At 40.4% G+C, this 26,325-nt stretch overlaps 1 protein-coding gene across 1 annotated transcript in view; it reads left to right on the plus strand.

Annotated features, from left to right (window-relative positions):
* The window catches only part of LOC104495032 (LIM domain-binding protein 2), a gene marked incomplete at both ends in the record, with an annotated part of 96,275 nt that overhangs the window by 67,738 nt on the left and 2,212 nt on the right, over positions 1–26,325 (plus strand). Inside the window, one exon of the mRNA XM_010137951.1 lies at positions 21,133–21,305. Coding sequence (XP_010136253.1) covers positions 21,133–21,305 — 173 coding nt within the window. The remainder of the gene's footprint in view (positions 1–21,132; positions 21,306–26,325) is intronic.

Below are 26,325 nucleotides of genomic sequence, written 5' to 3' on the forward strand. Positions count from 1 at the left end.
CACACAAGCGTGTCCCCCCCCCCCCCCCCATTTCTTTTCCATTTTCTTTGTTTAAGATCTAGTGTTAAAGACAGGTCCCTAGTGGGTCTAAGCTGGTTGAGACATTACTAGTTTCAGGTCAGTCCAGGGCTTTAGGCATTTTCGGTGTGGCTGATTAATTCATTAGTTGATGGGCATCATGTTGAAGCCTTTTGGGCCTGGGTTATTCTCAGAAATGAAAGGAAAATCTTGACAAAAGGGAGGATATTAACCTCAGAAATAAAACTGGCCTCTAGACCATAAGGAGGTCAGCAATATTCTGTTGCTTTGCTTTGACTGTGATAGTTAGACCTACAAAATGGTGACTGCCAGAAAAAAGAGGTAATCTGAAAACATTACCAAACAGGAGTTTTGAGATGGCTTGAACTGACCACTAATTTTTGTTGCTGACCATGTCTTCTATTCACTGGAGTAGGTATAGTTGCTTCCCAGCAAGTTTTCACCGAAAAAACCATTAATGTCTCCCTCTTGCTCTCCCGCAAACATTTATTTGTGTGAGTAGTTTCAATGACATGTATTTGTGAAGTGTCTTCAGGTCTTTAATAAGACCTTTTGCTAATTGATTATGGTTTTTTGCAAGGATGTATTTTATGATAATCACATTCTGTGGTTTTAAAAGCATTTATTTACTGTGAAACTATTACAGAGCACTTTCAGGACACACTGTCTTCCTGGTAACAAATGTCTCCTGAAATGAGAAAGAGCTTTCCTTAATTTAAAATTTCAGTATTGGGATTATTTTTTTATTATTACAGCTATTTAATAACCTCTTCCAAGCAGTTTCATATTTTCAAGGTCAATATTTTTTAAATGGACTAATGGGACCCAAATTTCTTTTCATTTCTATCAGACCAGCTGCCATGAAGCAATGGTGTTCTGCAAGTTGGCATTGGAGCAAGAGATTCTACATCAGCCAGGATAGAGCAGCCAGGATTCATCATCTAGGGCACATGCCTTTTTCCCTATGTGCCCTACATGACTAATATAATGGCTATTTTTATTGTGTGTGGTCCAGCTTCAGAATAATAATCATCCTTGAAGATTAAATTAATGAAAAATCAATTTAGCAATCAAATATTTCAACCATAGTGGGTGGCTGAGTTTCTTGTCCAGCCCTCAATTACTGCAAAATGGTTAGGTGAAATTACAGTAAAATAATGGTTGCAAACCACACCGTTAGAGCACAGTCACTTGTGGAAACAGCTGTAGTTATTTTAAAAGTGACCATCCTTGCTGTTTGCTGCTGCTCTTCCTCTGGAGGTGACTGACCTCAGAGGGGGCTTTTGTCACGTGCTGCCTTGCCAAGTCAGCTTCATCCATCATCAAGCCCTTCTCTGGTGTAGAAGCCTTCACAAGAGCCATCATGGTGTCTCCTCGTGGGCTTGCAACTCCCAGCAGGATGACAGCAAGCAGCTAAGGCTGGTCACATCTCGCATTGCTCCCGCTCTGCCTACCGCGTGGGTTTGCCTGGTGCTATATTTATAATGGCATGCTTCATGCCTGGATGCAAAGAGGGATAAGCTTTCCTTGAATAATATCTGTTTACCCACTACTACTGTGACCGCTCTTGGAAAGTTGCTGCTATAAGGATTTCAATAATGATTTGCTACGTTTATACTCCTATTAAATTGTGTGTAAATTAGGAAGCAGGCTGTAGGAGTAGTATTTTCAGTGAAAGTATTTGCAGTAAGATCTCTCTTTCAATTTCCCACATGTTCAGTACCCATCTTTATGATATGAGTGAAAATAATTAATTACTTCTTGACGAAGTAATTGTCCCCAATTTACTGTGCACCACAGGACATTGCAGAAGACTTGGGAGAGGCTTTGAAATTTGCTCTCAAGATTTTCAACGGAAAATGATAAATTAAGGAAAACTTTGGGGCTTATCATGATTTTGTGATTCCATTTTAGGGCTCAGCTTCTCAAAGAAAAGCAGTGACATAATAATGTGTGCTAAGTCTTTCCTTTTTATTCATGGCACAAGGGGGGTTTTTTTCAGTCCTTACCGTCTCACAGAGCATTATATGGTCGCTTACATATTTGGGGGAAAGGTTGTTCTCTGCTAGCTTTATCCAGCTATGCTGTTTTAAAGCATTCACTAGTAGGCATATGTATGCAGCACACCATGAATAAATGACCAAAAAAAACCCTGTAAAAACTTATTTAGTGTCTTGAAAGGGGATGTGGGTTCAAATGTGCTCCAACAGTGCACCACTACTATGTCTTTTCAGTAGTTTTACATGTAGGCGTTTGCTAATAGGTGCTTGCTATTGTTAAAAGTGACAACTACATCCCCCTCTTTAGGCAAGACTTTTAAAAATAAGTGTAATTTACATACGGTTTGCATATTTTAATTTGCAATTTGCATATACTAATTGACAGTGCATTGCAATGATGAATGGTATTGCATGTAGTCAGCTTAAATTGTAAAGAGTTACAGGAAAGTTTGTCTGCTCAAATGCAAAGTCCTTTCTATATCTCAGCAAAGACTGAACTGCTGTTGACTCTCTCCAGTGATACTGGTAGTGGGGTACGTATGGCCACTTCAAAAGCCTAAGTAAATAAACAGAATGGTATGTTTCCTATTTTCAAAATACGTATCTTGCAACTCTGGAAGGGAATCATCCCTTGCCGTCAATATCTTTCATGACAGTAACTTTCTGCCAGATCATATAGAGATTTCCTCTTAAAGTGAGCCTACATTACCGAAACTTTCTCAGGTAATGAGGATCTTAATTTTACCAGCAATATCATGTATGAAGTAAGTGTCTCTTATAACCGTGCAGAGGAATCAGGAAGTAGAATTGTGGCATACAGTGAGCCACATGAACACACCACTTTGTAGCGTGGACTGTCATGCCGTGGAAAGCAGCAATGCTGCAACATGAGATTCATTTCTGCAGATTGTGAGTGTTTTTCAAGAACAAGGAAGATCAGTGGGATACTCAAAAATATATATTGGAGGAAACAGCTAAGGTTTTGCTCAAAAGGTGCTAGATAGGAAAGCACACAGTAGGGAATAACTCCTTCAATGCTATTTAGGATGCTGAATATTGCAACAGTTGACTCATACTGGAATAATCTTATACAGGGAGCCTGGAACTCTTCTGCGCTGCAGCAGACATATTGGCATCAGTTTATGTATTTTCTAGGCCACTACATTTCAGACATATTACTGCTGTCAGTGATGCACTGAGAAAAAGTAGTGAAAAAGACAAAAAGAAAACCTGTATAATTTTCCATTACAGTGACACCAATGTGGTATCAATAACATGGATCATCCATCTTGCAGTAGTGGTTAGCAGATATGCAAGTAGCAAGTGGTTGATGACTCTCTCCTTCAACATATCTAATGTTGCCAGCAGTACAGTTTTTATTCAGTTTTTCAGCAAGACTCTTAGTTAGTATCGCATTTAATGAAGACAACATAGTAAGTCCTGGTAAATCTAGGAGAATGATTCATAGTTGGATAGGTAGTTGGAAGAATCCCGCCATAATCTCACTGTGCCCATATAGAAACATCCATTGGCACTCACCCTCTTGGTACTAGTTAGCAAACTTGGCAGGGAGCACTGCTACGTTTGCCTAAGATATGTCAACCCTATGTACCAGGGTCAGTACAGCGGGTACGGTGTATGGAAAGGAGTTGGTTATTCCACATCAATCAGCTAGTAATATAAAGATCTTGTATTTCAAATAAATCACTCTAGAAAATACAAATATGTTCTTAATTTATGGAATCACTGGGGAGACAAAAAAGATGCCCATAACATAGATACAGTAATTTTTTTCATGATACTGTAGTGTAGACAGAAGTTTCTCTAAAAAAAAAAGTAAGATTTTTTTTCTTGGCTTCTGATCACGTTTCGGTTAAAATTTACTCTTTATAGAGCAAACACCACTTTTTGCTGACACTGTTAAGAATGTTATTCCTCAAGTGTAACTTCTAGCTCTGATGCAGTAAACAAAAATGTTGTTTTGTTAGTGCTACCACTTGCTCTTTAAATCTTCTCACAGTTGCATGAAAACCTGTGTTCTGAAATTCAACCATTCCCATCACCTTTCTTGAAATTCTGCAGTTTTGGGTACATTTATCACTCCTCAGAACACACAGAGCACCGATAACAACAAAACAAGTGGCAAACAAATTCCTCAATGGAAAGGCTTCAGGTGACCTTCTTGTGAGTGACTTCCATGTGAGTACCCCTTTGAAGGACATTGAATGGAGCAGATGGCTTATGTCATGAGAGAGTAAAATGTGAATGGGATGACATACAAGTGATGAAACTGGGGGGAAAAAGCAGGTGGAAATAACAGAGGAGTTCAGCTCCCCTACGAAGCGTCCCCACGCAGAGCAAAGGCTTTCTGTGAAGTTGCCTCTTTGGGGGTGTAGCCTGCCATCTGCCTTGGAAGTGACGGATTTTTAGGAGAAACTAAAGGTGAGAAATGTCACTCAGAGCCCTTGCTTGTGACTACACTGCACACCACCTCATGGGAACAGCTCTGGGAAATCAGCTCATGCTGCTTTGCCTGCACAGGGTGCATATGGTTAGAGGAGCTCCTGTTTCACCCCAGTAGGATATTGCATGAGTGTGTAGGCATAGAGGATTAACGTGAAGAAATTCAGAATCACTTTGCTAAATGTTTATTGCTCCTGGAGTGGGCACGTTATGCAGACACAAAACACATACTGTAAGAGAGGGTTGATATTTTCTTCTTTCTGAAGTTTAGGTCCCTAAATACTGGTATGAGTTTCCTCTGCAGTACCAGGTGAGACCTAGTTGCGTGGTGCAAAACCAGAGCACTCCATGAATCTTTTCTGCAGTTATGTGACATGCATTGTGTTACACCATGTGGTTGGTGTGGGCACCTACTGGGTGCCCAGGGGAGAAGAGTCTTTAGTATCACATTGGTTGCTGTGAATTGTTTTCTATGTTAACTTGTGTGCATTCAAATATTTAATGAATTATTTATAAGTTCAAAGCCATAGCTCAGACCATCAAAGTAATTTCATCCTTTTTCAATGGCAAGCAAAATCGCCATCTCTTTTTAAGAACCACTTGCCTCTGAGGTTCTTGCAAAGGCAGGAAACAACAAGAATTTCAAGCTTAAAAGCCTGTGAGAATAAACTCCCTCATATGATTTTTAGCGCTTCCCAAGTCTAACCAGATGTGAGGTATGCGAGAATAACCTTTTAATTTATATTTCTAGCTATGCTGATTCTAGGAACAGGAGGATAAGAGGGATGTGGATAAGTACTGTATAAAATACAAGAGTGAAGATCCAAAAATATTTTAAATGTCATATTCAGTCTGAGGTTTGTGCAGAGGCATGGGAACAGCTCTTATTTATCTAAATTACTTTATGCCTCACTTTGGGTGATTTTTCTTCTTTTCTATTTTTTGTAGCAAAGTGACATTTTAGTTTTGAATTAAGCCACAATTTTGCTGAAAAAAAATATGCAGATTTCAGTTTCTGTTAGCGAGTAGTTGCAGAGCAAATCCCAAGTTTTCTGGGGTTTTCAGTTTGTGTGCAGCGTGTTCTATTGACGTGATCCATTCACACAGGGAGGAGAAACACTGCAGCTACCTGTCCTGCATCATAGTACTGTACTCCTCCTCTGCCATTACCTCTTAGATGACTAACTTCACAAAAATGAAGATAATTTTCTTCAATTCTTCTTATCGTTATGCAAGCAAAAAATCCTGCTGTTTAAGTGGAGATCCATAAGGGACCGGGATTTGTCCTTGAATAATTTCTGAAATAAGATCAGCATTAATGGGGGAAAAAATAATTTTAAAATATTGATGTATGAGTGTAGTGAAGGAAGACTGACTTTAGGCAGAGATATTTTTCTATGGTTGTGGTGAAAAAATGACATTGTGGGAGTGTGAATTTCTATTACTCTTCAGAGTAATGGATGCCTACAAAATAACAATTTTGGACTGGCATTTTCTGTATTTTATTCTGGCACGATTTTTATTTGTCTTATAACAAAAGTACGAACTGGTTCCTACCAAGCTTACTTTTACATGGTGTTAGATTTTGTAAACAGGTCAGCTAACTATTCATTGCAGTAATCAGCACACAAATTTGTTTCCCTAAGCTGAGTTGAGTTTGTAATGCTGCTGTTAAAAAAAATATTCTTAGTTGTGAAATATGTACAAAATATTTGAAAGCCGGGGGATATTTCAAATATGTATGTATACAGAACCATATTTGAATGTTTACATCACAAGGTAGAGTCTCTTACTTTTTTTATGGTCCTGTTTAACCCTAATGGATGTGAAAGATACCAAATAAAGTTTTCTTTTCCACATTAGGCGATTTCTGTACATTTTTAAAATCTGGTAGATTTTAAAAAAAATCCTTAATTTGTCAAAAAAAATATTTTGAAACAGATATTCATATGCACGTTAAGATACCAGAACACTGAGTTATAGATCTGGAGCATTCTCCCTGAAGTCAACAGGGATGTTGATTGGCAGTGTTGCACTGTAACCCTATTAACACTGCTGAAAGATAAATGTTATTGATAAAGCTTTAGAGAAGAACTTCCCACCTCAAATTTCTTCAGTTTTCTCAGAAAATAAGTTCTGAGAAAAATGTTGTAATGTGTTCCAAGTCTGGGGTCATAAAGTTTGTATGTATTTTTCTGTAATTAAATTAAATGTTGTTAGGTTGATACTTGGAACACGGTTGATATTTGGACCATGTGATCTCATTGTACTTGGATGTAAATAATTGTTATCAGCCACAACTTCCACATGTGGAATGCAACCATAACCTTTGCAGCTTTCCACCTGTTCATTTTTGGAAGCAGGTATGATGGACCAGGGCAACGACCATGTCACATTTGTCCTTTTCTTTTTCCTATTTTTTTTCCTAGGTTTTTAATTTGGCTGTTGTCAGGCACAAGTGTTGGTCTGGGTGGGCATTGGAGTTGATCCTGTGTGATCAACAGGATCTGTCTTCTGTTCAGGGGGTCTCTCATGCTGACAGTGGCAGTTCAGCATTGTCACAGGAACTGCATCTCACCTGTAGTGATTCCAGAAATCACAGTAAGTTGTTGTAGCAAAAATATATCAAGAAGATGATATAATGACTCTCTGTGAAATGTGAAAAAAATGTATCATACAGCTAAAAGGACAGAAAACATGGGTGGAGGCTATTTCAATTTCAGCATAGATTTGTTATAGCACTTATTACTGATGTTGCCTTTTTTACGTTAAGAGCATTCTGCATTTCTTACTGCATAAAATTTTATTAAAAACTGCATATAACGTGTGTTCTGACTGAAGCTTATAAATCTGTTACATTGCTTGCCCTTTTCTGAAAGTGGTTCTTTATTATTTGACGTTATTTTGTCAGACATCTGATTTGTATAGCTAAGCACAGGGCACTTGCCTTCATTTTAAAGGTAATAAACAAGGTGCACTTTTAGAACCAAAACAACATTTTTAAATGGTAGAATATTTTCCTAATTATTTTGTCTAGTGTGTTGAATACCTTTTTACTTTCTCTGCAGTTAGCTTCCACAAGCTTTAAAGAGAAAGAGAGTGGGAAAGTAAGCTTTGCTGAAGAAAAAAAAAAAAAAAAGAAATCAAAGCCAACCACCAACGGCTTTTTGAAAAAGAATGTTCTGGTTGTTATAAAACATGTATATAACTGACAACTGATATTATCCACTGGTGAGATATTGTTCATACGTCTACAGCATAAAATTACCAGAAAAATCATGCTGGTTATCAATCCACATGTGCTCAATGCAGTTTGAGGATTTTGAGAATGCCGTGTGTATCTTTTATCATATCACTGTAACCCCTCACCTCCCACCAGTTCTCCAGACACACTCCCCACTACGCTATGTCCCCTTTGATGAATGTGTCAACGCATTTCACCTCTGATATTTTTCACCTGAATGTGGACTGTGCTGTGACGCTTGACTGACTGTGCTTGTGCATGAAGTCCTCTGTTCAGGGAAGAGGCCATCTTTCTCCTTCACATCAGCTCTTCCAGTGTTGAGGAGGTCAGCTATGCCTATATGGCAAACGCCTATATGAGCCCATTCTGCTCACACACTACTGACCAGATGTGGCCATTTTCATCTGGCTTGGAGCCCAAACAACTATGTCCTGTCTTTTCACACAGTTTACTTGGTCAGATGTGATCCCATGCTTCACAGACCTGTAGATTTTGGTTTACTTGGAGTGTTAGCAGAGCAAGTTGGTGTCTGCCTGCTACATGTTTTATAGACACAGTCATGGTTATGTTTACACTGTACTAACCACAGTGAAGAAGCAGCTTTAACTAACCTGAACTAGCTGCTCTAAGTACTGTTACTAGTTTTCTCTTAGTAAAAGGGAGCTTGTGGAGAGCTGCAGAAAGCATTCAAGAAAAATAAATTCTGCCTGAGCTGAGCCCTTTGAGGTCACAGCGGCTTGTGCTGTCCTCAGGCTTCTCATCAGGAATGGTGTCCTCAGGCTCCTCATCAGGCTTCTCATCAGGCTTTTCATCAGGCATAGCAGTGGTGGTGTGAGGTGCTATTCTGGCAGATACAAACCAGACTGAAACCAGAATTAGGGTTTATCAGAGTTGCAGCTAATAAAAGGTATATGTTGCTGCTGATTTTGCCTGGATGTAAATCAGGAGCTTTAGAAGTGAAAAAGCTATCCACTACACATGGTATTCTGTCTCAGTCGCTCACAGCTCCTCTTTTAATGTTTCTAAGGGTGAAAGGGACCTATGCATTATTCAGATCAGTACTTTGTCTGTTGTTTATTCTTCCCTCATACGGGCTGTAAATCTTTAATAGTATTTCTAGAATACATGTAGGATCCTTTTTTTATTTTTTCTTCCTCAGCTTCCCATCTCAACATGGTTCAGAGGAGAGAGTGGAGATCAGAAATTGGTAAAATTATGTTTGTAGACATCTGTCTTCAGAACAACTTTGCACCAGCAAATATAGCACAACAGATCTTCCTACATGCTTTCGTAGCAATAGCTTGCATACTTATACAATCTGGGGGGAGAAGATCCCCAGCATAATGGCCAAGTATTTTCCAGGTGGTAATTGGTGTAGTTCCAGTAACTTCCTTAATTTTTGCGGAAGTTTGGATTCAGATCAACAAGAAACTTATTGAGTCAATTGCTGCGAAGTGTGTGGTTTGGTCAGTTAACCCTCCACCAGCACGAACACACCAGAAAAAGGCAGACACCCATTTTCCGCAGCAACTAAGCTTTGGGTTTGAGCTCTCTGTCTAGGTTCTTGACCCAGACCAGCTTGGGTACCTGCATAAAAGAATTGTGGCAGTATATGAGGGTATGGCAAACATCACTATATCTTAATGTCATTTTGCTTGTGCTTTTACAAAATTTTTTGTTTCACACCATATTTAGTATTCTGCTAGGTCAGATGAAGTCAGGGGTCAGGGGTGTGCTTGATTTAATACAACCGGATGGGTTGCCTGGTTTTTGTCTGTTCCTTTTGGTGTCCTGTCATTTGAATTTTATGTTTTTGCCTTTATTTCTTGAGACGACTTTTCTGGGTATGATTTTCTGAGCTGTGTTGGTCCTTTATGCTGGTACAGATTGCATTTGTTCATCTAAAATGCCTGTCCTGCACAATTTCCATCATTTTTATGGTCTTACATTTTGTCATTTTCTGCTTGAGTTTGGTTGTGGTTTGTTATGTTTTGACAGCGGTTTGTCATACAGCTGTGAATAACCTCTTTGGCTTGCCTTTAGAACTTGCTTCTTTGCAGTTGTTGAACAAAGTTAACTGAAAATACTCTTGTTCAAACAGAATGATTAGCACAGTCAGAAGTGTGAGTGGCTGTATTCTGCAACCAGGCAAACCACTTGTTCTGGCTTTATTCGCATTCAGAGTGCAGATTTATGAAAATACAAATATTCTCTTTGCTAAAATATTCATGTACAGATCTTTGCTGGAGAGCAATAATTTTGATTTATAAGATGTGGAAGTTTTATAGTTAAAATTCGATCTTCCTAACCTAAGGTTTGTCTTTTATCTGTGGAAAAAGAATATGGGTAACTCCTCAAACATTTCTCCCCTCCAGCCTAAAAAAATCAGCTTAGACTGTAGGCTTCCTCAGAAATGTGCCTGCCATGAGAAATCCTGAATGTTTCCAATGTGAGTAGAGGTCTGGCCTGCTCTGTGCTACTAGAAACCTAATTCAGTTGTTTAAACAACAAATTGTATGGGCTCTGAGTTTTCATTTTATGATCAGCAGACTCCCTGAGTTCTTAGAGAGTTGTCATGGAATACAGAGTGAAAACTTAACACTTGAAGCTGGTACAGATCTGTGCAGAGCTGGTGCTCTGCTATGTGTGCTTCAATCTGAGGAGCTGGTTATAAGACCTGCAGGAAAGGAGCTGAGAGTTCAGCTGACTGCGAGCCAGCAATGTGCCATTGCAGCAAAGAAGCCAGCTGCCTCCCAGGCTGCATTAGGGAGAGTATGAGGGAGGTGATCTTTCCCTCTGTGATGGTGAGACACATCTGGAGTAGAGTATTTAGTTAGGGCTCACCATTTAGAAGAAAGATATGGGTATGCTGGAGTGAGTCCAGAGAAGAGCCATGAATATGATTAACGGCTTGGAGGATCTGCTGTACAAGGAGAGGTGGAGAGAGTTGAGACTGAGCAGCCTGGAGAAGGGGCATGTTGTCAATGTATGTAAAATATGATGGGGGCAGAGTAAAGAAGACAGAGCCAGACTCTTCTCAGTGCTGCCCAGTGAAATGCAAGAGGCACTGACTGAGCACAAAGTGAAATACAGAAAATTCCATTTAAACAAAAAGCATTTTCCTCAAAGTATGGTCAAACACTGGCACAGGTTACCCAGAGAGGTTATGAAGGCTACAGTCTTGGAGATAATCAAAACTCAACTGGACACAGTCTTAGGCAACCCACTGCTCTGAGTGGGAGGTTGGACCAGACGATCCCCAGAGGCGCACTCCAAGCCCAGCTGTCATCCTGTGAAAGGGATCTAGGACTCTGCTTCTTATCCCCTGGTCCACATTGTCTTAGCCTGAGGCTGAAGTACTCGAGACCTGAAGACTGTATTTTGTAGTGAGCAATTCTTTAAAGACTGGCAGCGTGCTGCCGGTGTAATAAGGAAAGGGTTGGGAGGAAATTTTATTGTAATAGGTAGGCTGGCTGAGCCTTAATGAACTGCTGGTGCAGTTTAGCTTGGTACTGAGAGACAGAGAGCTTTTTATAGTTGTTTTCCGACTCTTTTTAACAAAATGAATTATAGTAAAATATTGTCTCTCTTCAGAGAGATGACGGATTTCAGACTGAGTTGCCGATTATGTGTCTATGAGAATGAGGGTACATAAAGTGTGGGGAGTTAAGCTGAGGTCTCATTGTCATGAAGTTTCTGTTACTTGCTCTTGACTCAAGCGTGTTTTAGAGGACTGAAGTGCTAGTTACCAAGTTTCAAGAAAAGAAAATACACTGTCAGTTGAATCAAAATTATACAGGAAAACCCTCACCAGGGAAAGATCAGAGAAAAGGCAGAGTCAAACCCAACCCAATTATTGAATTACACAGAATAGAATGAACTGGAGAGGGAAACCTAGATATTTATAATTCTATAAGCTCTAGTATTTTGGGTTATAGCTTTTAACTGTAGGCAATGTTATTGACATAAAATAAGTAAGATATTGCAGATACCATGGATCAAAACAAAAACACCCTAACACATGGCGCTCTGGATGTGGGAAGGATTCAAGCCACTCAGTCGCAGTGCTGAATCCGTGTTACTCATCCCACTTTGCAGATTTGTTACAAAATTGAGAACAAAGGCAAAAGGATTGGAAACCTTAGATTCTGCCAATTTCCATGAAGCGCTAAGTAGATCATTAAAGATAAAAACAAAATTGTAAGGACATAGGAAGAATGTATGTGCTACTAATGTTCCTCCTCAAAAAGGTGTATTTTATTAGCAATATGGAGGTAGCATTTCCACTGTCTTCTGAACTTCATGGAGATTAAAATCTATAAAGTCTGTAGATTACACAGACATTTTCTGGATGTTTACATACAACACAGTGTATTACTACTATATTGCAATTAATAGTATGGTATTATACTGTGGTATATTATTATTACTACTACTGTTGTAATAGATTTTAAATCATACATTTAATTTTACTTGATATTCAACTTGTATCAATAACTAGAAAGTATTATTCTATAAAAAGTCTAAATGGTAGGAGCCTAACCTTACCCACTAGATGGGGAGGAAAAAAAAGGACAGGTCTGTGTGTGCCATATTCTGCCTTGGATACACGTGGGTGGTTTAATCAACATGGCCCACACGTCTCTGAGACAGAATTTGGGCTTATTAGGCTGTCTTTTCACTGCCTTTCATGCCATACTATCAAATTTGACAGTATCTTTTCCTGGGAATTGACAGATTTATGTTGTTTGGGTTTGAATCCACTCACCAGATAAGGTCTTATAAAGGTGGAGGGACGTTCCCGCGAGCAACTGGCCTTACAGCTCTTCCAGACAGCAGGTCACAGAACTGAAAACAGGAGCTTCACTCTTGCTGTTCCCGCGAGCAACTGGCCTTGCAGCTCTTCCAGACAGCAGGACACAGAACTGAAAACAGGAGCTTCACTCTTGCCCAGCTCCATGAAGGCAACCCTCCTGCCATGTCCCAGTCAGATAGTACAGTGTCTGGGAGAAAACACACCTGATCTGCTATTACAAATTTGGGCAAATGGAAGTATAGGCAGAATAACAGCACTGACATCACTATGTAGCTCCATGAAGTTTGGCTTTGTGTGCTCTGATTTGTTTATTACAGTTACAAAAACATATGTAACTGAACACGCCAAGCTCTGGCCCACACAGATGTCAATTAGCCATGCTCAGAGATGTCAATTAGCAGTTAAAAGAAAGCTCAGACTTTCTTCTGCGGTGCTCAGGAAAGCTCATTTGCAATCAATGGGAAGTCTCCTGGCTTTCGTTGTGCTTACATCTGGCTAAGGAAGAGTTAGTCGTCGTAGCTTCTCCATTTAATTACTGAGATCCAACTGTGATAATCTCTCAGGCAAGAGACTTTCATGGTCTGCCTAGAGCTTTACAGGACAGCTCAACATTTTGTGCTGGCAGCCAAAAAAACCCACAGCCCCAGCCAGTGGAGTTTCTCAAGCCCATCCATAGCATGTTGATGAGATAATCAGCTGCAGGCTGCACTAGAGCTTCCAGCCAGAGCTCCTTTAAGCTATAGGCACAGGGTGTTTTTTCATTCTGTTGCTGATTCTGTGGAACTTTTAAAGCTTTTTATATTTTGTGTTTTTATTTGTGTCTGTCTTATTACTTATTTTATATCCTAACTCTAATTGAAGACATAGGACTTGACAAGATTCAGAGCTGCAGAAACCAGCCTGGAAGCACTAAAACCAATATTTTTATTACACTGATTAACACTTGAATGTTTCACTTCTATACCAACGTGGCAGTTATCTTACATGGTGTATACGTGTATGCTAAATCCAAGTCTGCCCCTCAAAGCTTCTACTGTAAAGGCATACATGATTAGTTCAGTGAGCATGAAGGGGTTTGCTATCAAACCCTTCATTCTGCAGGGAGGGCATTGAGATTATTACAGCCTGGTTTTGGGACACAAAGGGAGGAAGTGTTCTTCTATTCCTAGCCCACAACTAATACAGTTTCCTGTGAACTAGAAAAACATGTTTACTTCACATTTTATTTAAATCTTCCTTGGTAAGAAAAAACAACGAAACAGTACCATCACCCCCACATGGTGTGTGGTGAGTGTGTGGTACCGCAATTATATTACAAACTATTTTTTTTAACTGCTTTTCTGCCCGTAGCTAGTCTGAAGCTTGCAAAAACTCTGAACATCACAAGTTACGGCCATTCCAACCTAGAGATCGTTGGACTTTTTGATTCAATTTGAGATGGACAAATAATTTTAGACTTAAACATATTCCTGAGACAAAAAAGTATTTTACATTCAGCCAAGCATATATAAAAGGGGAAATAAATGAAAGGACAACATGAAAATAATGATTGCTAGGATCAGGATGATCATTATTGCTGCATGTCCAGGCCAAGAAGCATAAGTGTGTCCTAAGCGCATTCCTCTGGGAGAGGCAGGCCTTGGGCCATTTAATAGGTCAGATGGTTTCATTCTTTTCTTTAGAATTCCCCAGGAATGATACTTAAGAAATCATATATAGTATAACTGTTACTGACCTATAAAACTTCTTGCCGATGTTCACAGACTGAATTAATTGATTTCAAGACTCCTCATATTTGAGGGAGTGTCACAAATCTACCTGTAGTAATTCAATTTTAAAAGTGTGTTTAGGTCTCTGATCCACCAGAAAGGCACACAAAATCACATGTAGCCAAGCTGTTACACACTGAATACGCTAAAGGTACATCATGCCAGTGGACGACAGCTTTACGTTTGGTGCAAAGTAGTCACTTTGGATATGCCTTTCTTACAGACATTTTCATGTGAGTAACTATTACCTGTTGCTAAATCCAGCTGATCTCTGTCAGTTTGCTTTGCTATCTGGGGATTTGCTAGCACAAATGAAGCAATCGTTAAGGGGCTGTGCCCACTTCTCATGGGAAATAGCACATCCTCATTCAGGTAGAGGTGAAGGATGCTGCCCAGGATAAAACGATATTTTAAAGCAGCATTCTAGTGATGTGGAATTAATACCTGAATGCTGAGGGGCTGTTGTAGAACACTTGGGGGCAGTGTGGGCGCTCAGAAGATTACGTGCTTACGTGCTTACGTAACAGTAAGGCAGTACCCGCCCATGATGGGCGAGGCTTCTTGGGGAACTATATAACGCTATGTCATTACTCAATAAAGTGCCATTTTTGCATCCTCTACATTAGAGAAAGTGTATGAAATGGTCCTCAACGGCAGAGGTTGGGTGCCCAGTATCACAGCAAGTTGCTACAAGGGGCAGGTAAATTTTCCTTCTAGTTTATCCAATATCTTACAATGCAGGGTGTCACATTTCACACTGTAAAAAGGTCTTTTCTGGGTAATGTCACAGTAAGAGCCTGTTAGCATTTGTATAGATGCAGGTATGAATCTATATGTGCTTTCCTAAGCCTGAGTATTGGGCCCAGAGTCTCAGCATCTGCAGTCATGGCTAGTCTAATGTATTCTTTCAGGAGATGATATAGCATCTATTATTCATATTGTTTGATAAGTCCCATTTAAAGGATTTCCTTCTACTTACTTACAATTTTGCCAAACTTGACCCAATAAAACTGCTTTTAGCTAACTTTTTTCTTTAAGCCAAAAAGGTTTTCTTCTTTACCCCAAAATGGGAAACTGTTGTTTTGTCCATGTTACAGAAGTCTTGCAACTTTTTTTTTTTTTAAATTATATGCTCTGGAGTAGGGTTGCTCACCTTTACAGGAAGGGTTTCCCTTTTGTCCTCTTTGTGGAAATCCGAATTTGGCAAATTTATAAATCTTTAGGGGAAAAAAGGGCCCATTCTCAACTACCCAGGGCAGGCTTTGCTAGAGTTTGACAGCTAAAATTTCCACGGACTCCCTTTCCCAGGAACATAGGAAGGCGCCTTGTAGGAACTTAATGAGGTTATCCACATGCCAGCTCCAAAGAGTGACTAGATATGTTGCAGCTCAGGGCGCTGTGGAGTCATGGACGTTTCCATGGCAATGCCTGCAGGGAAGGCTCAGCCGGTGCTGCGTGTGAGAGCAGGAAGCCCTTCCTTCTCCTGTACTGCCAGCAGATGCACCCAGGATGCAGGTGGCCCTGTGAAGGAAGCAACTTGACCTGAATGTGGAGGAAAGAATAGGAAAGAAGAGTTAAAAAAAGAGAAAGAAAAAAATGAGGGCAGATGACGTCGATGTGAGAGAGGGGAGAGAAATAGTAACTGAGAGGTGAAAAGAGAAGATGGAGGATGAGTAAATAAAGGAGAGTTGGAAGTCAATGAGAAAAACATAGGGAATGGGGAGATGTTTGGCTGGGTGGGCACAGAAGGAGGAGGTCCTCTTGCCTGGTCCCTGGCTGGGTGAAAAGCTGAAGGAAAGAAGGAAGGAGAGATGGGTTTCATTTAGACAAAGAATTTGCTGTTAGGAGGAAACAGCAGGAAAAGGGCAGAGAGAATCTTAGGGGGAAAAACTCACAAAATCAAGTTCCGGAAGAAGGGCTTAGACTTCTGAGGCAGGGAGCCTGGGGCAGCCCGACCGGGTAGGAAGGGCAGCAAGAAAGTGTGTGCGAGGCTGGTGTTTTGGGGAAAGTGGATGAGAACAAGGAGAGTGGGACTAGGTAGCTGGACCTGCTTAAGTAAGGAGAATGAGGGAATCAGGTGGATTTGGGAAGGGTTACTGAGCTTCCTTGAGCAGGCAAAAACGGGGAAGCATGGGAGGAGGGGGAGAGAAGAGAAGACAAGTATACTGGGGGATGAGTAGTGAACTCAGAAGACAACCAATGCAAAGCAACCAACTAAAGTGAGAAAATGAAAGATTAGACCATGGGGATAGGTGAGCAAAGAGATTGGAGAAAGAGTAAAGAGCAGCAGTTGGATAGGAGACAGGACTACAAGTAGATCCACTCACAGGGAACTCCACAAGGATGTAGGCAGAACACCATGCAGTAGCTGGACAAGAATTTCCCAAAGAAGCTGGAAAGAAAATCTGCCTGGTAGCCCAATCCCCTAAAGCAATGTTGTTCTCGGGGTGCTCTCAGGTCCCTGATACCAGGAAAGGAAATTACAAGAGTCTCTCCATTCTCAAACCACTACCGCAAATGCTTGCTTTTGGAACTTCTGTGGCAAAGGTCTGTCTGTGGGCTCTGAAAGTGTCCATATGATGCTTCTTTAGGGAAGTGTGTTGTGGGAGGGAGGAGCCCTACAAAACCATGCACAGAGATACGTTCTTAGAAGTGTATTCTGGGCACTAAAAGCCAAGCTGTAAAACATGAAGGAATTCCAACAGCAGTAACAAGAAAAGCTTCGCTCTGCCCTATTGGTGTGATTAGTTATTACAACACAGGCTTTTAGACTATATTTTCCATTATTGTCTGTGACTGCCTGTGGGGAACTGCGAGCTAGTGTACGGCTTGCTCTGCGGTCTGCAAGGTGTGAGTTCACTCTGCTGGTGCAAGGATGGCTAAACTACATCCTGAAGTGGCCACAGGTATCAAGCTGTCTCATAATCCTGCCTTCACATTCCTTGGAGTCCTCCTAGGAAGCGGCCTTCACTCTGGCAGAAGATACATGGTGTGGCTAAAATCCTGTTGAGATGTACAGTTGTCGACACAGGTTGAGTCTGTACGTCCACACCTGAGTGTGTCCAGCTGCTGCAAGAAGGGAAGGAAAAGCACATTGGCCACATTCATATTCCTATGCCCAGGAAAGGATTGTATGTGTGCATGCAGCAGAGCTGGGGGTGGCATACATAAGTGCTTGAATTCTTATAGACACAATTATCTTCTGAAGGAGAAACCAAGGAAAAGTCCTCTGCACTTAAAATGCACACAAGTTGTGATGATCCCTAGGCTTTATAAGAGCTGTTCTGCAGCCTTTTGTTGTTCTTGGAAATACCATCTCCTGCACAAATAAGCTTTGTTACCGCTGTAGAGAGTTTCATGTTTATCCTAGAAATGAAATGATCTTTTTAAGCCATTGAGTGCTTCAGGAAGAGAACCAAAACCTTGAACCTGCTTCAGTTTTCTGTGGCAAGGCAACATGATGAGCTGAGGACAGGTCTGCTGATTAGTTAATGTTTCTTCTGGAGCTTAATATTAGCTATAATCAGATGTGCTGGACATTTGCATTAAATACTTTCAATTTTATAGACAAACAGGGTCTGTATGCGCATCTGTCATTGCAAGTCAGGTCCCATGGGGCATATCCTTGTGTGCACCTCTATTCCTCTTCATCCTTTTGATCACCCACTTTGTTGTTCACAGTAGCATATCCCTGTGGCAAACATAGATAACGCCTACCAGGAAAAGTAATAAGAATAAGGTATTTAATATATATCTAGCCTTCTTAGTGTGTTGTAGCTGTGAATGCAGGGGAAAAAAGCAACACCCTATGACCATGCTATTTGGGAATGGTCCCTAAACTGCCGTTAAAATAGTTTCAAGGTACTTATGCAGTGCATAAGTCACATGAACAGAGGTTTATCACAATCAGTGGGAATGCTGGATTTTCGTATCACACATTTGCTGCTTAGGATGATTAGCAGGAAATTTAATTTGCACTAATTAGCCTTAAGGGAGCAAGAAATTAACTTGATGGATAAATTTCACGTTTTACTACATACCGTACCAACATGGAGAAATGTGAGTTAAAGTTGAATCTGAGTTGAATCTTATGCTGGTACACTGGACCTCAGTTTTTTCTAAAATAAATTAAAAGACTGTAAAAAATTAATATATGCATGGTGAGTGGGTGGGGATTTTTAGGAACTAGAGTCATTCAACATATTCATTGAATTGCCAGTCACTTCCAGAGAGTGTAGTGTGGTTTTGTATGTTAAATTATATTCATATCTAATATACAGCAAAAGATTTAACAAGTCCTCCTTTTCTGTATTTGTATATTTTCATTATATAATGTGTGTTATGACTACATATGCAATATTCTACATTGTAATGCACAGAGTAGAAACAGTTTTCACAGAACTACTGTGAAAACGCCATACTTTTTAATTTACAACACCCACTTGCAAATACATTTTTAGGGTCAGGAGCCTTTGTTTGTATGCTAGCAAAATTGCTATGAAAATAATTTTTTTAGAAATTACTCTCCAAAGTATACAGCAAATGAAGGAGGTATGAGTCACCACTTAGTCCTAATAGACAAATAAGATTTAGGAACTAATAAACTCTAATCTTGCCTGTTGATCATAGAATCACAGAATGATTTGGGTTGGAAGGGAGTTTCAAAGGTCATCTGGTCCAACACCCCTGCAGTGTGCAGGGACATCTTCAACTAGATCAGGTTGCTCAGAACCTGTCCAGGGATGGGGCTTCTACCACCTCTCTTGGAAACCTGTTCCAGTGTTTCACCATCCTCATTGTAAAAAATGTCTTCCTTATATCTCATCTAAATCTCCCCCTCTTCTAGTTTAAAATCATTACCCTTCGTCCCATCACAACAACAAAAGATTGTCCCCATCATTCTTTTAGGCCCACTCTAAGCACTGAAAGGCTGCAATAAGGTCTCCCTGGAGCCTTCTCTTCTGCAGGCTGAACAACCCAATGCTCTCAGCCTTTCTTCAGAGCAAAGGTGCTCCATTCCTCTGATGATTTTTGTGGCCTCCTCTGGATCTCCAACAGGTTCATATCTTTCTTGTGCTGAGGACTCCAGAGCTGGACTCAGTACTCCAGGTGGGGTCTCAACCTGCTGGCCCCACTTCTTTTGATGCAACCCAGGATACAGTCCAGCTTTTCCTCAGTCAGTAGTCCCAGGACTGCTCTCCACAAGACTGCTCTCAATCACACCATCCCCCTGCCGGTATTGATACTGAGGATTGCCCTGACTCAGGTGCAGGACTTTGCACTTGGCCTCGCTGAACCTCGTGAGGTTCACATGGACCAAATTCTCAAGCTTGCCCGGGTCTCTCTGAACGTCATCCTGTTCCTCACACTTGTCAACTGTACCCCTAAGCTTGGTGACATCTACAAACTTGCTGAGGCTGCACTCAATCCCACTGTCTATGTCATTGATAAAGATATTAAACAGCACTTGTCCAAGTACAGATCCAGTGGTACGGTCCCAGAAAGGGACACTACTTGTCACCGATCTCTATCTGGACTGCAAGCCATCGACCACTACCCTCTGGGTGTGACCATCCAACCAATTCCTTATCCAACAACAGCCCACCCATCAAATCCACATCTCTCCAATTTAGAGAGAAGGATGTTGTGGGGGACCATGTCAAAGGCTTTACGGAAGTCCAGACAGACAACATCTGAAGCTCTTCTTGATGGTGACTTTTCTATCTTGTTCTATCAAAACCAAGTTTAGATTGCTCTGTAAAATGGAGGCAATTTTTAAGTATCCACCACTCAGAAGTGCTGTGTATTCATTAGTGGATGCAAAGCACTGAGTCATTTGGTATGGAAGTATTGGTCTATTATAAACTGAAGTGTTCTGTCATACCAGGCTTGCGGTTGCATCCAGATTTATCTGTAAAAAGGGAGATGGAAAACATCAGTTGCATATGAGATAATGGCTTTTGATGTCAGTACTTCTGCTAGTTTTGTGCATCTGAAGTACAATCAGGAGCTCACTATTACTAGTGAGAGTTGTGACTCTGAGAATTTTGGCCTAAGTATTGCAGAATTGTATAACTTGAGTGCATAGTTTGGGGTTGAAGTTCAGGCATCTGCTCAGACTTTCTAGCCTGTGACATAAATACTTCTGGTCTAAAGAGAGATCTCAGACTACCTCAGATGTGGGTAGTCACATGTTGTGTAACATGTATCATATTGCATTCTCAGGTCCTTCTTCAATCCCAATGCTCTTCCTCAGCGCTAGCCCCCCTATTCAGTCAAGAGTGTGTGTGCATGTGTGTGTATGTGTGGGTGGGTATATATAAATATTGCATGTGCCCACACACAGACAAACATATACGTGTACGCAAGCCCCCTGTATAAATGTGCTTTGCCTTTCTGGGTGTACGAGTACATTTCTGTAAATGCTCACCACTTGTATTTATACATCTATGAGTAATATCCAACTTTCAGTCATAACTGACACCATGTGGCTTTCTGTATAATAATTATGTTGGGACAAAAACCCTTGCAGATGGCTTCAAGAGTCACTCTAACTTGCCATCAGTGTGAAAGGATTAAATAAGATGAGCCCACTCCCTCTGAATGGAATAAGCCATTTCATTGATTTCAATGGGATCAGGCACAAATTCATCTCTACAGCAGACAGAGAACACGTATTATATTCATTAAATCAAAGTTTTATTTCATTGCACTTAAAATTATTCATGTTCTGTTAGCAAATGGTTTGAGATTTTATAACCTAGAGCACCTGCTGAATTCTGCTTTGTATTTTCCTCACAGCAATTGGAAGGACCCTCATTCCTCGTTATTTTAGCACTGTCTTTGAAGGAGGTGTAACAGACCTGTATTACATTCTCAAGCACTCAAAAGAGTCATACCACAACTCATCCATCACAGTGGACTGTGATCAATGCACCATGGTCACTCAGCATGGAAAACCCATGTTTACCAAGGTAACAGGGAAGACTCAATAAAGCATGTTGTTGGTTTTTGGTTTTCTTTTTCAGTGTGTATAAGGGTGAAAAATATTGGCTGTTGCGTTTTTCTGGTAGACTGAGATTATTTCTACTACTGAAAACCCTTGAAGCCATTTAATTATTATTTTCTATATTCATTACATGACTGGAAAATTCTGTGGGCATCCTCTGCAATTCTCCGAGAAAGATTGCAAGAGAAGCACATAATGCCAGGTTGCCAGAACCATCAGTTGTATTTGAATTAAATTCAACCTGCCCATCTCTGTTTCTCTGGGCTTGATTTTAGAACAATGATGAGATTTCACATCACTGGTAACTGCCATTTGGGATGGTATATGTTACATTTGATGCTTACCCAGTCCAAGGACCATAAATCTTTAGGAAAATAGTGATTTAATACAGTAGGATGCCCGTGCAAAGGGCAGTGAAGTCAGTGGAAGGAGTCAATTAATTTAAACATGCTCTGGATCACGCAGTTAGTGAACATTCAATATTTGTAATTGATAATGAATTATCTTCATGCATTGGCCACTTCTAGTCCTGTGATTAAACTGAGTGCCATATATTTATATTTTTTAAAAAAGGTACTAAAAAGGTGGAAAATACAAATTAAACCAAAATTTTTTCTATATTAAAAAAACCCAGTAAAGTGATTTTCAAACTGGAAATGACCCCTTTCATAAATTACAGGAAATTAGTATTTTCTTGTACCCATTCAGCTTATGAATTTTAACATTTGTGTGGAAAAAAGCACAGAAGGAGAAGGGGCAGCAGGAGGAGATAACCCATCCATGTCGCCCTTGGCCTTCAGGACTGTGGAGACTTTAGAATCAAAAAAGGCAATGGTTATTGACAGCGTCATGACCAGGGCCCACATGGCTTACACTGGTTTAGCATGTATGTGGGTCCCATCCCTTCCTAGCATCTTCCCTGACATCTTCATGGCTCTCGGAGTGGGGCTCAAAGAAGCGGGAGAGGAAGCTGCTGGTGTGTGGAGCGGTGATGAGCTGGGAGGTGTGCGTTTAATGGTGGTGTCATTCCAGCTCTCCCACTCCAGCTCCCAATAATTTCTACAGACACAGACAGAATGAGGGAGAGGTGCGAAGAGACCAGATAGTCCTAGGTAGCACCTTTTTGCCACCTCACTGCTCATGAGGATTTGTGAGTGCTGGCCACATGCAGAGGACCTGACGAGGGTGTACAGTAGCTGCTTCTCTGCAGGGCTCCCTAAAGTGATTTCTGTGTCATTTGCCTTTGTGTTAGCTTTAATGCAATAGCAAATAAAAGGTTTTTGTTGGTTGTTTTTTTTTTCCAGTTGGTGAATACAACACACTTTTCTCAATTCAGTTAGTTTATTATACTTATCATGGCAGCACATTACAGTGGTGTTACTTTGGAAAGGAGGCTAGTATCCAGCAAGTCAAAGGTAGACCAGCAGCCAGGACCAGGCTGGGTGCACTTCTCGTGTGAGGGGGGCTGCGGTCGCCTCCTGTAGCACCGTCCTGTTGTGTGCAGTCAGTCTCTCCATCGACTGCAGTCCTGGCAGCACATGGCCTGCTTCAGCCCTGATGTTTCTGTTGCAGATTCCAATATAAACCTCTGGATCCCGCTAGAAAAGTTCAGGTGGGGATGTGATTTGGATTCTAGGAGGAAAATTAGGGGGGCTTGGCAGCTGTATGTTTAAAATGTGACTGTGTTAGTAAGAACAAATTTGAAATAAAACACAGTAGTTGGTGGAATAAGAGAGAAAATAATATATTACTCAGAAATAAATTAGAGCCAAATGTCTCAGCTGTGTGTGTAACTTCTAGCAGAGATACTGAGGGCACAGATCTTGTACTCAAAGGTAAACTCCTACTCTCACAGCATCAGTGGTGGAACAAAGCACAGCTTCCATAATAAGCAACAATCCAATGGACCGTGTAGCTCCTTAGATCATGCCTGCATTTGATCCAGTGAAACTACCACGAAGGGGTTTTTTAATGCAACAGTAAAAACTAACTATATTAGTTAATAGCTGTTTCAGCATCACAAACAACTTCTAAGTCACAAATTCTCTAACTTCTAATATAATGGGCTGAAACGGCTCCCATCATGTGTTGAATCAGGAATCCACAGCTGCATTTTATTAGTTTCAACATTTTCCTAGTTAGAGCAACTCACTGCATACTGCAGTACTCATGGCTTGGCTTCGCGAACAAAGATCTGGGAAGGGCTTTTCCCACGCTCACGGCAAGCGATGAGCGCACCCTTCAAGCCTGCAGTGGATTTTTTAGGTGAGGCGCAGTGTGTGCAGAACTGGCTCCACCCTTTACTGCAGTACTGGACAAATCTATAAAATGGCATTTCCCATTTTTATCAAACAAATACGGCTAGAACATGCCTAACAGTAAAAATATGAGTAGTCCAGTCCTTGTAAAGTGTCACACACTTAAAAATTGTTTTATAAAGATATAAATAGATCCTATAAAGAATTTAATACAGTTCAATGGCATGAAATAAATGTAGTAGCAGAAGAGACTGAAGCCCTGACTACCATGTTTCTTTACCTGGCAGAAGCTTCATTTTTTCCTCCGGGTAGAGGAAAGCTTTGGGAGTCCTCCTAAGTCTCTGTTTCCACATGTTTACTGACACTTCAACTTTATGTGTAGGCAAACTGTTTTTCTGCAGGTAGTAATATTTATATTCCCTTACAGATTGGCAGAGGTGAGCTATGCCTTCACCACTAGAGCAGTGAGCACCCTGAGTTTGAACCATTCTCTCCCTGTGCCCAACCACGGGCCATCAGATGGATTTTTTAGGTGAAGTCCTTGAAACTCAGTGATTTTAATCCTTACTAACAATCTCAGACATTTCCTAGATTTGTATAAGCTTTGGGGGTTTTTTCGAGCAATGACTCAGGTTTGAGAAATGATAGTTAATAAAAGAGGAAGTCTTCTAAAAGATGCCCAGTGTCAGGAAAGTGAGACTCTGAGCAATAAGGCACAGGACCAAAGCTGGTTTTCACAGGTGCGAGCAGCTGAAATTCCTACAGTTAATAAGTGCAATGAAGGGGTTAAACAGCTATTGGTTAGTTTGAGAAATGTTCTTTTTTAGTTTTTTCCTGGCCTAGTCTAGAGCAACCACGTGATATACTGAATGCCTGCCAGCCTCTTTCTTGTTGATCCTCCGGAGACCATCTGTGCTGGGGGCATTGATTAGAGTGTGTCTGCTGGGATTACATCTTTTCTGTTGCCATGCCAACTAATCAGCTGATTTTGGTTACCACAGAAACAAAATGTCAGAGCTCACAGTACGGTAACATGAATTCAGCACAACAGAAAATGTTTTCTTAATTGGAGACCCTTTGATTTTTTGGATTCTATGTAAAAAGAAAAAAAAAATAGGGCGATTTAAAATAAGAACTGAACCAATTTTATTGATTAAAGCGATGCATAAAATCCTGCTCTACATAAGGAAATTAAATTCCTTTATAAAATGTACACATTTTTACTACTGTGGTATGAGGAATGTATTTCAGGTTTTTAAATTAAAATTTGTTAATGCCAGCACATGAAATAAATCTCTTAAGAGCTGTGGAGTTTTGAGCTTAAGACAAGAAACATTTGAGAAGCCACAGGTATTATTTAAAAAAAAAAAAAATTTAAAACCTGAAATATTTTTGTGTTAACTGATCAGAAATCAGGATCTTTGGCCTCAACACAATAATATTAATATAAAATGTTTTTCTTCTTGCACAAACCTTGTATGTGTGCATGTGTACCCCTGTGCAATTTCTCGTCACAGTCCAAATCAAAACCAGTGCCAAATGACAAAATAAGTCACATTAAAAATGTGAAGGCATCACTAAGGTGTGTTGAAAAGGGCAGATGAACCTGTTGCAAGATTCTCTTTCATAGCTCCACAGAAATTTGTTTTTATAGTATGCCTGTTCAAATTACCTGTGTGTTTTTGCAGAAACAACCAGGAGGAAAAACTCTGATGCGTTTAGTGAACTGTTAACCAGAAAAGCCACAGATTGTCCAAGCAGGAGCGAGCCAAGCCTAAGCGGAGGCTTGTAAAAAGGCTCAACAGACTCAGCTGAATCTAGGATGGCTAGTTCTCAATCAAATATAAGTTGCATTAAAATTAAAGTTGCAGAAACCCTTTATTTTGCAAGCTGTTACACCCGGTTTTCGCAACATCTCTGTACCCTCCACTTGTAAGTTTACTTTGAACAGGAATTTTAAATCTAAACATCCAGTTCAAAAAAAAAAAAAAAAAAAAAAAAAAAAAAAAAAAAAAAAAAATCAGTGACAGAGGTAATTAATTTTCAGATCGGGCATCATTTACAGTACTCCACAGAACCCCTAGTCAAGATACCATGCCAGGCATATATTTTGCATCTTAAAAAAGTCACAGCCACAGCACTTTTTCCATATAAAGTTTTGAACAGTTGTCCAAAAGTCCCCAGTAATTTATCTTATTTTTCATTTCCAAGTAGTACCCACTTGCTGCGTTTATTCTTCCCATATTTTCTCTCCTTTCTTAGACAAGACCCCTCACACAGCTGTGTGAGCTATGTTCTGTGGAAGCAGCTCGGTTGTCCATGACCACAACCTCTCCTCTGCTCCCCTGGCTCTCAAACCTGCTGTGGCAATGCAGATCATTCATACAGTCTGGCTTTCCTTGGAAGGGGGGATTATAAAAGCAGATAAGAAAGGAAAGAAAAAGAAAAATGGGATAAAATGCCAGGAAAAGACAAGAATACTTTGAAAAGACAAGAAGGAAAAAAAAATAGGAAAAAAATCAAGTTTGGCCACAGGTATTCAGGGCCTTGTGTACTCCAAGTGGTCGTGAAAAGAAGGTTTATACGCTTACTACTGTAAGGAAAGGACAATGTAAAACGTGTTGGGAATGACCAGTTCAGCAACATGACGTGAAGTTCAGGCAGTTGCACCACAGCCACCTCCACTGTGGGGTTCGGTCATTAATTAGCAGTGGTGAACTCTGAGGG

The sequence above is a fragment of the Buceros rhinoceros genome, unplaced genomic scaffold (genome assembly GCF_000710305.1).
Source record: "Buceros rhinoceros silvestris isolate BGI_N320 unplaced genomic scaffold, ASM71030v1 scaffold4886, whole genome shotgun sequence".
NCBI lineage: Eukaryota > Metazoa > Chordata > Aves > Bucerotiformes > Bucerotidae > Buceros > Buceros rhinoceros.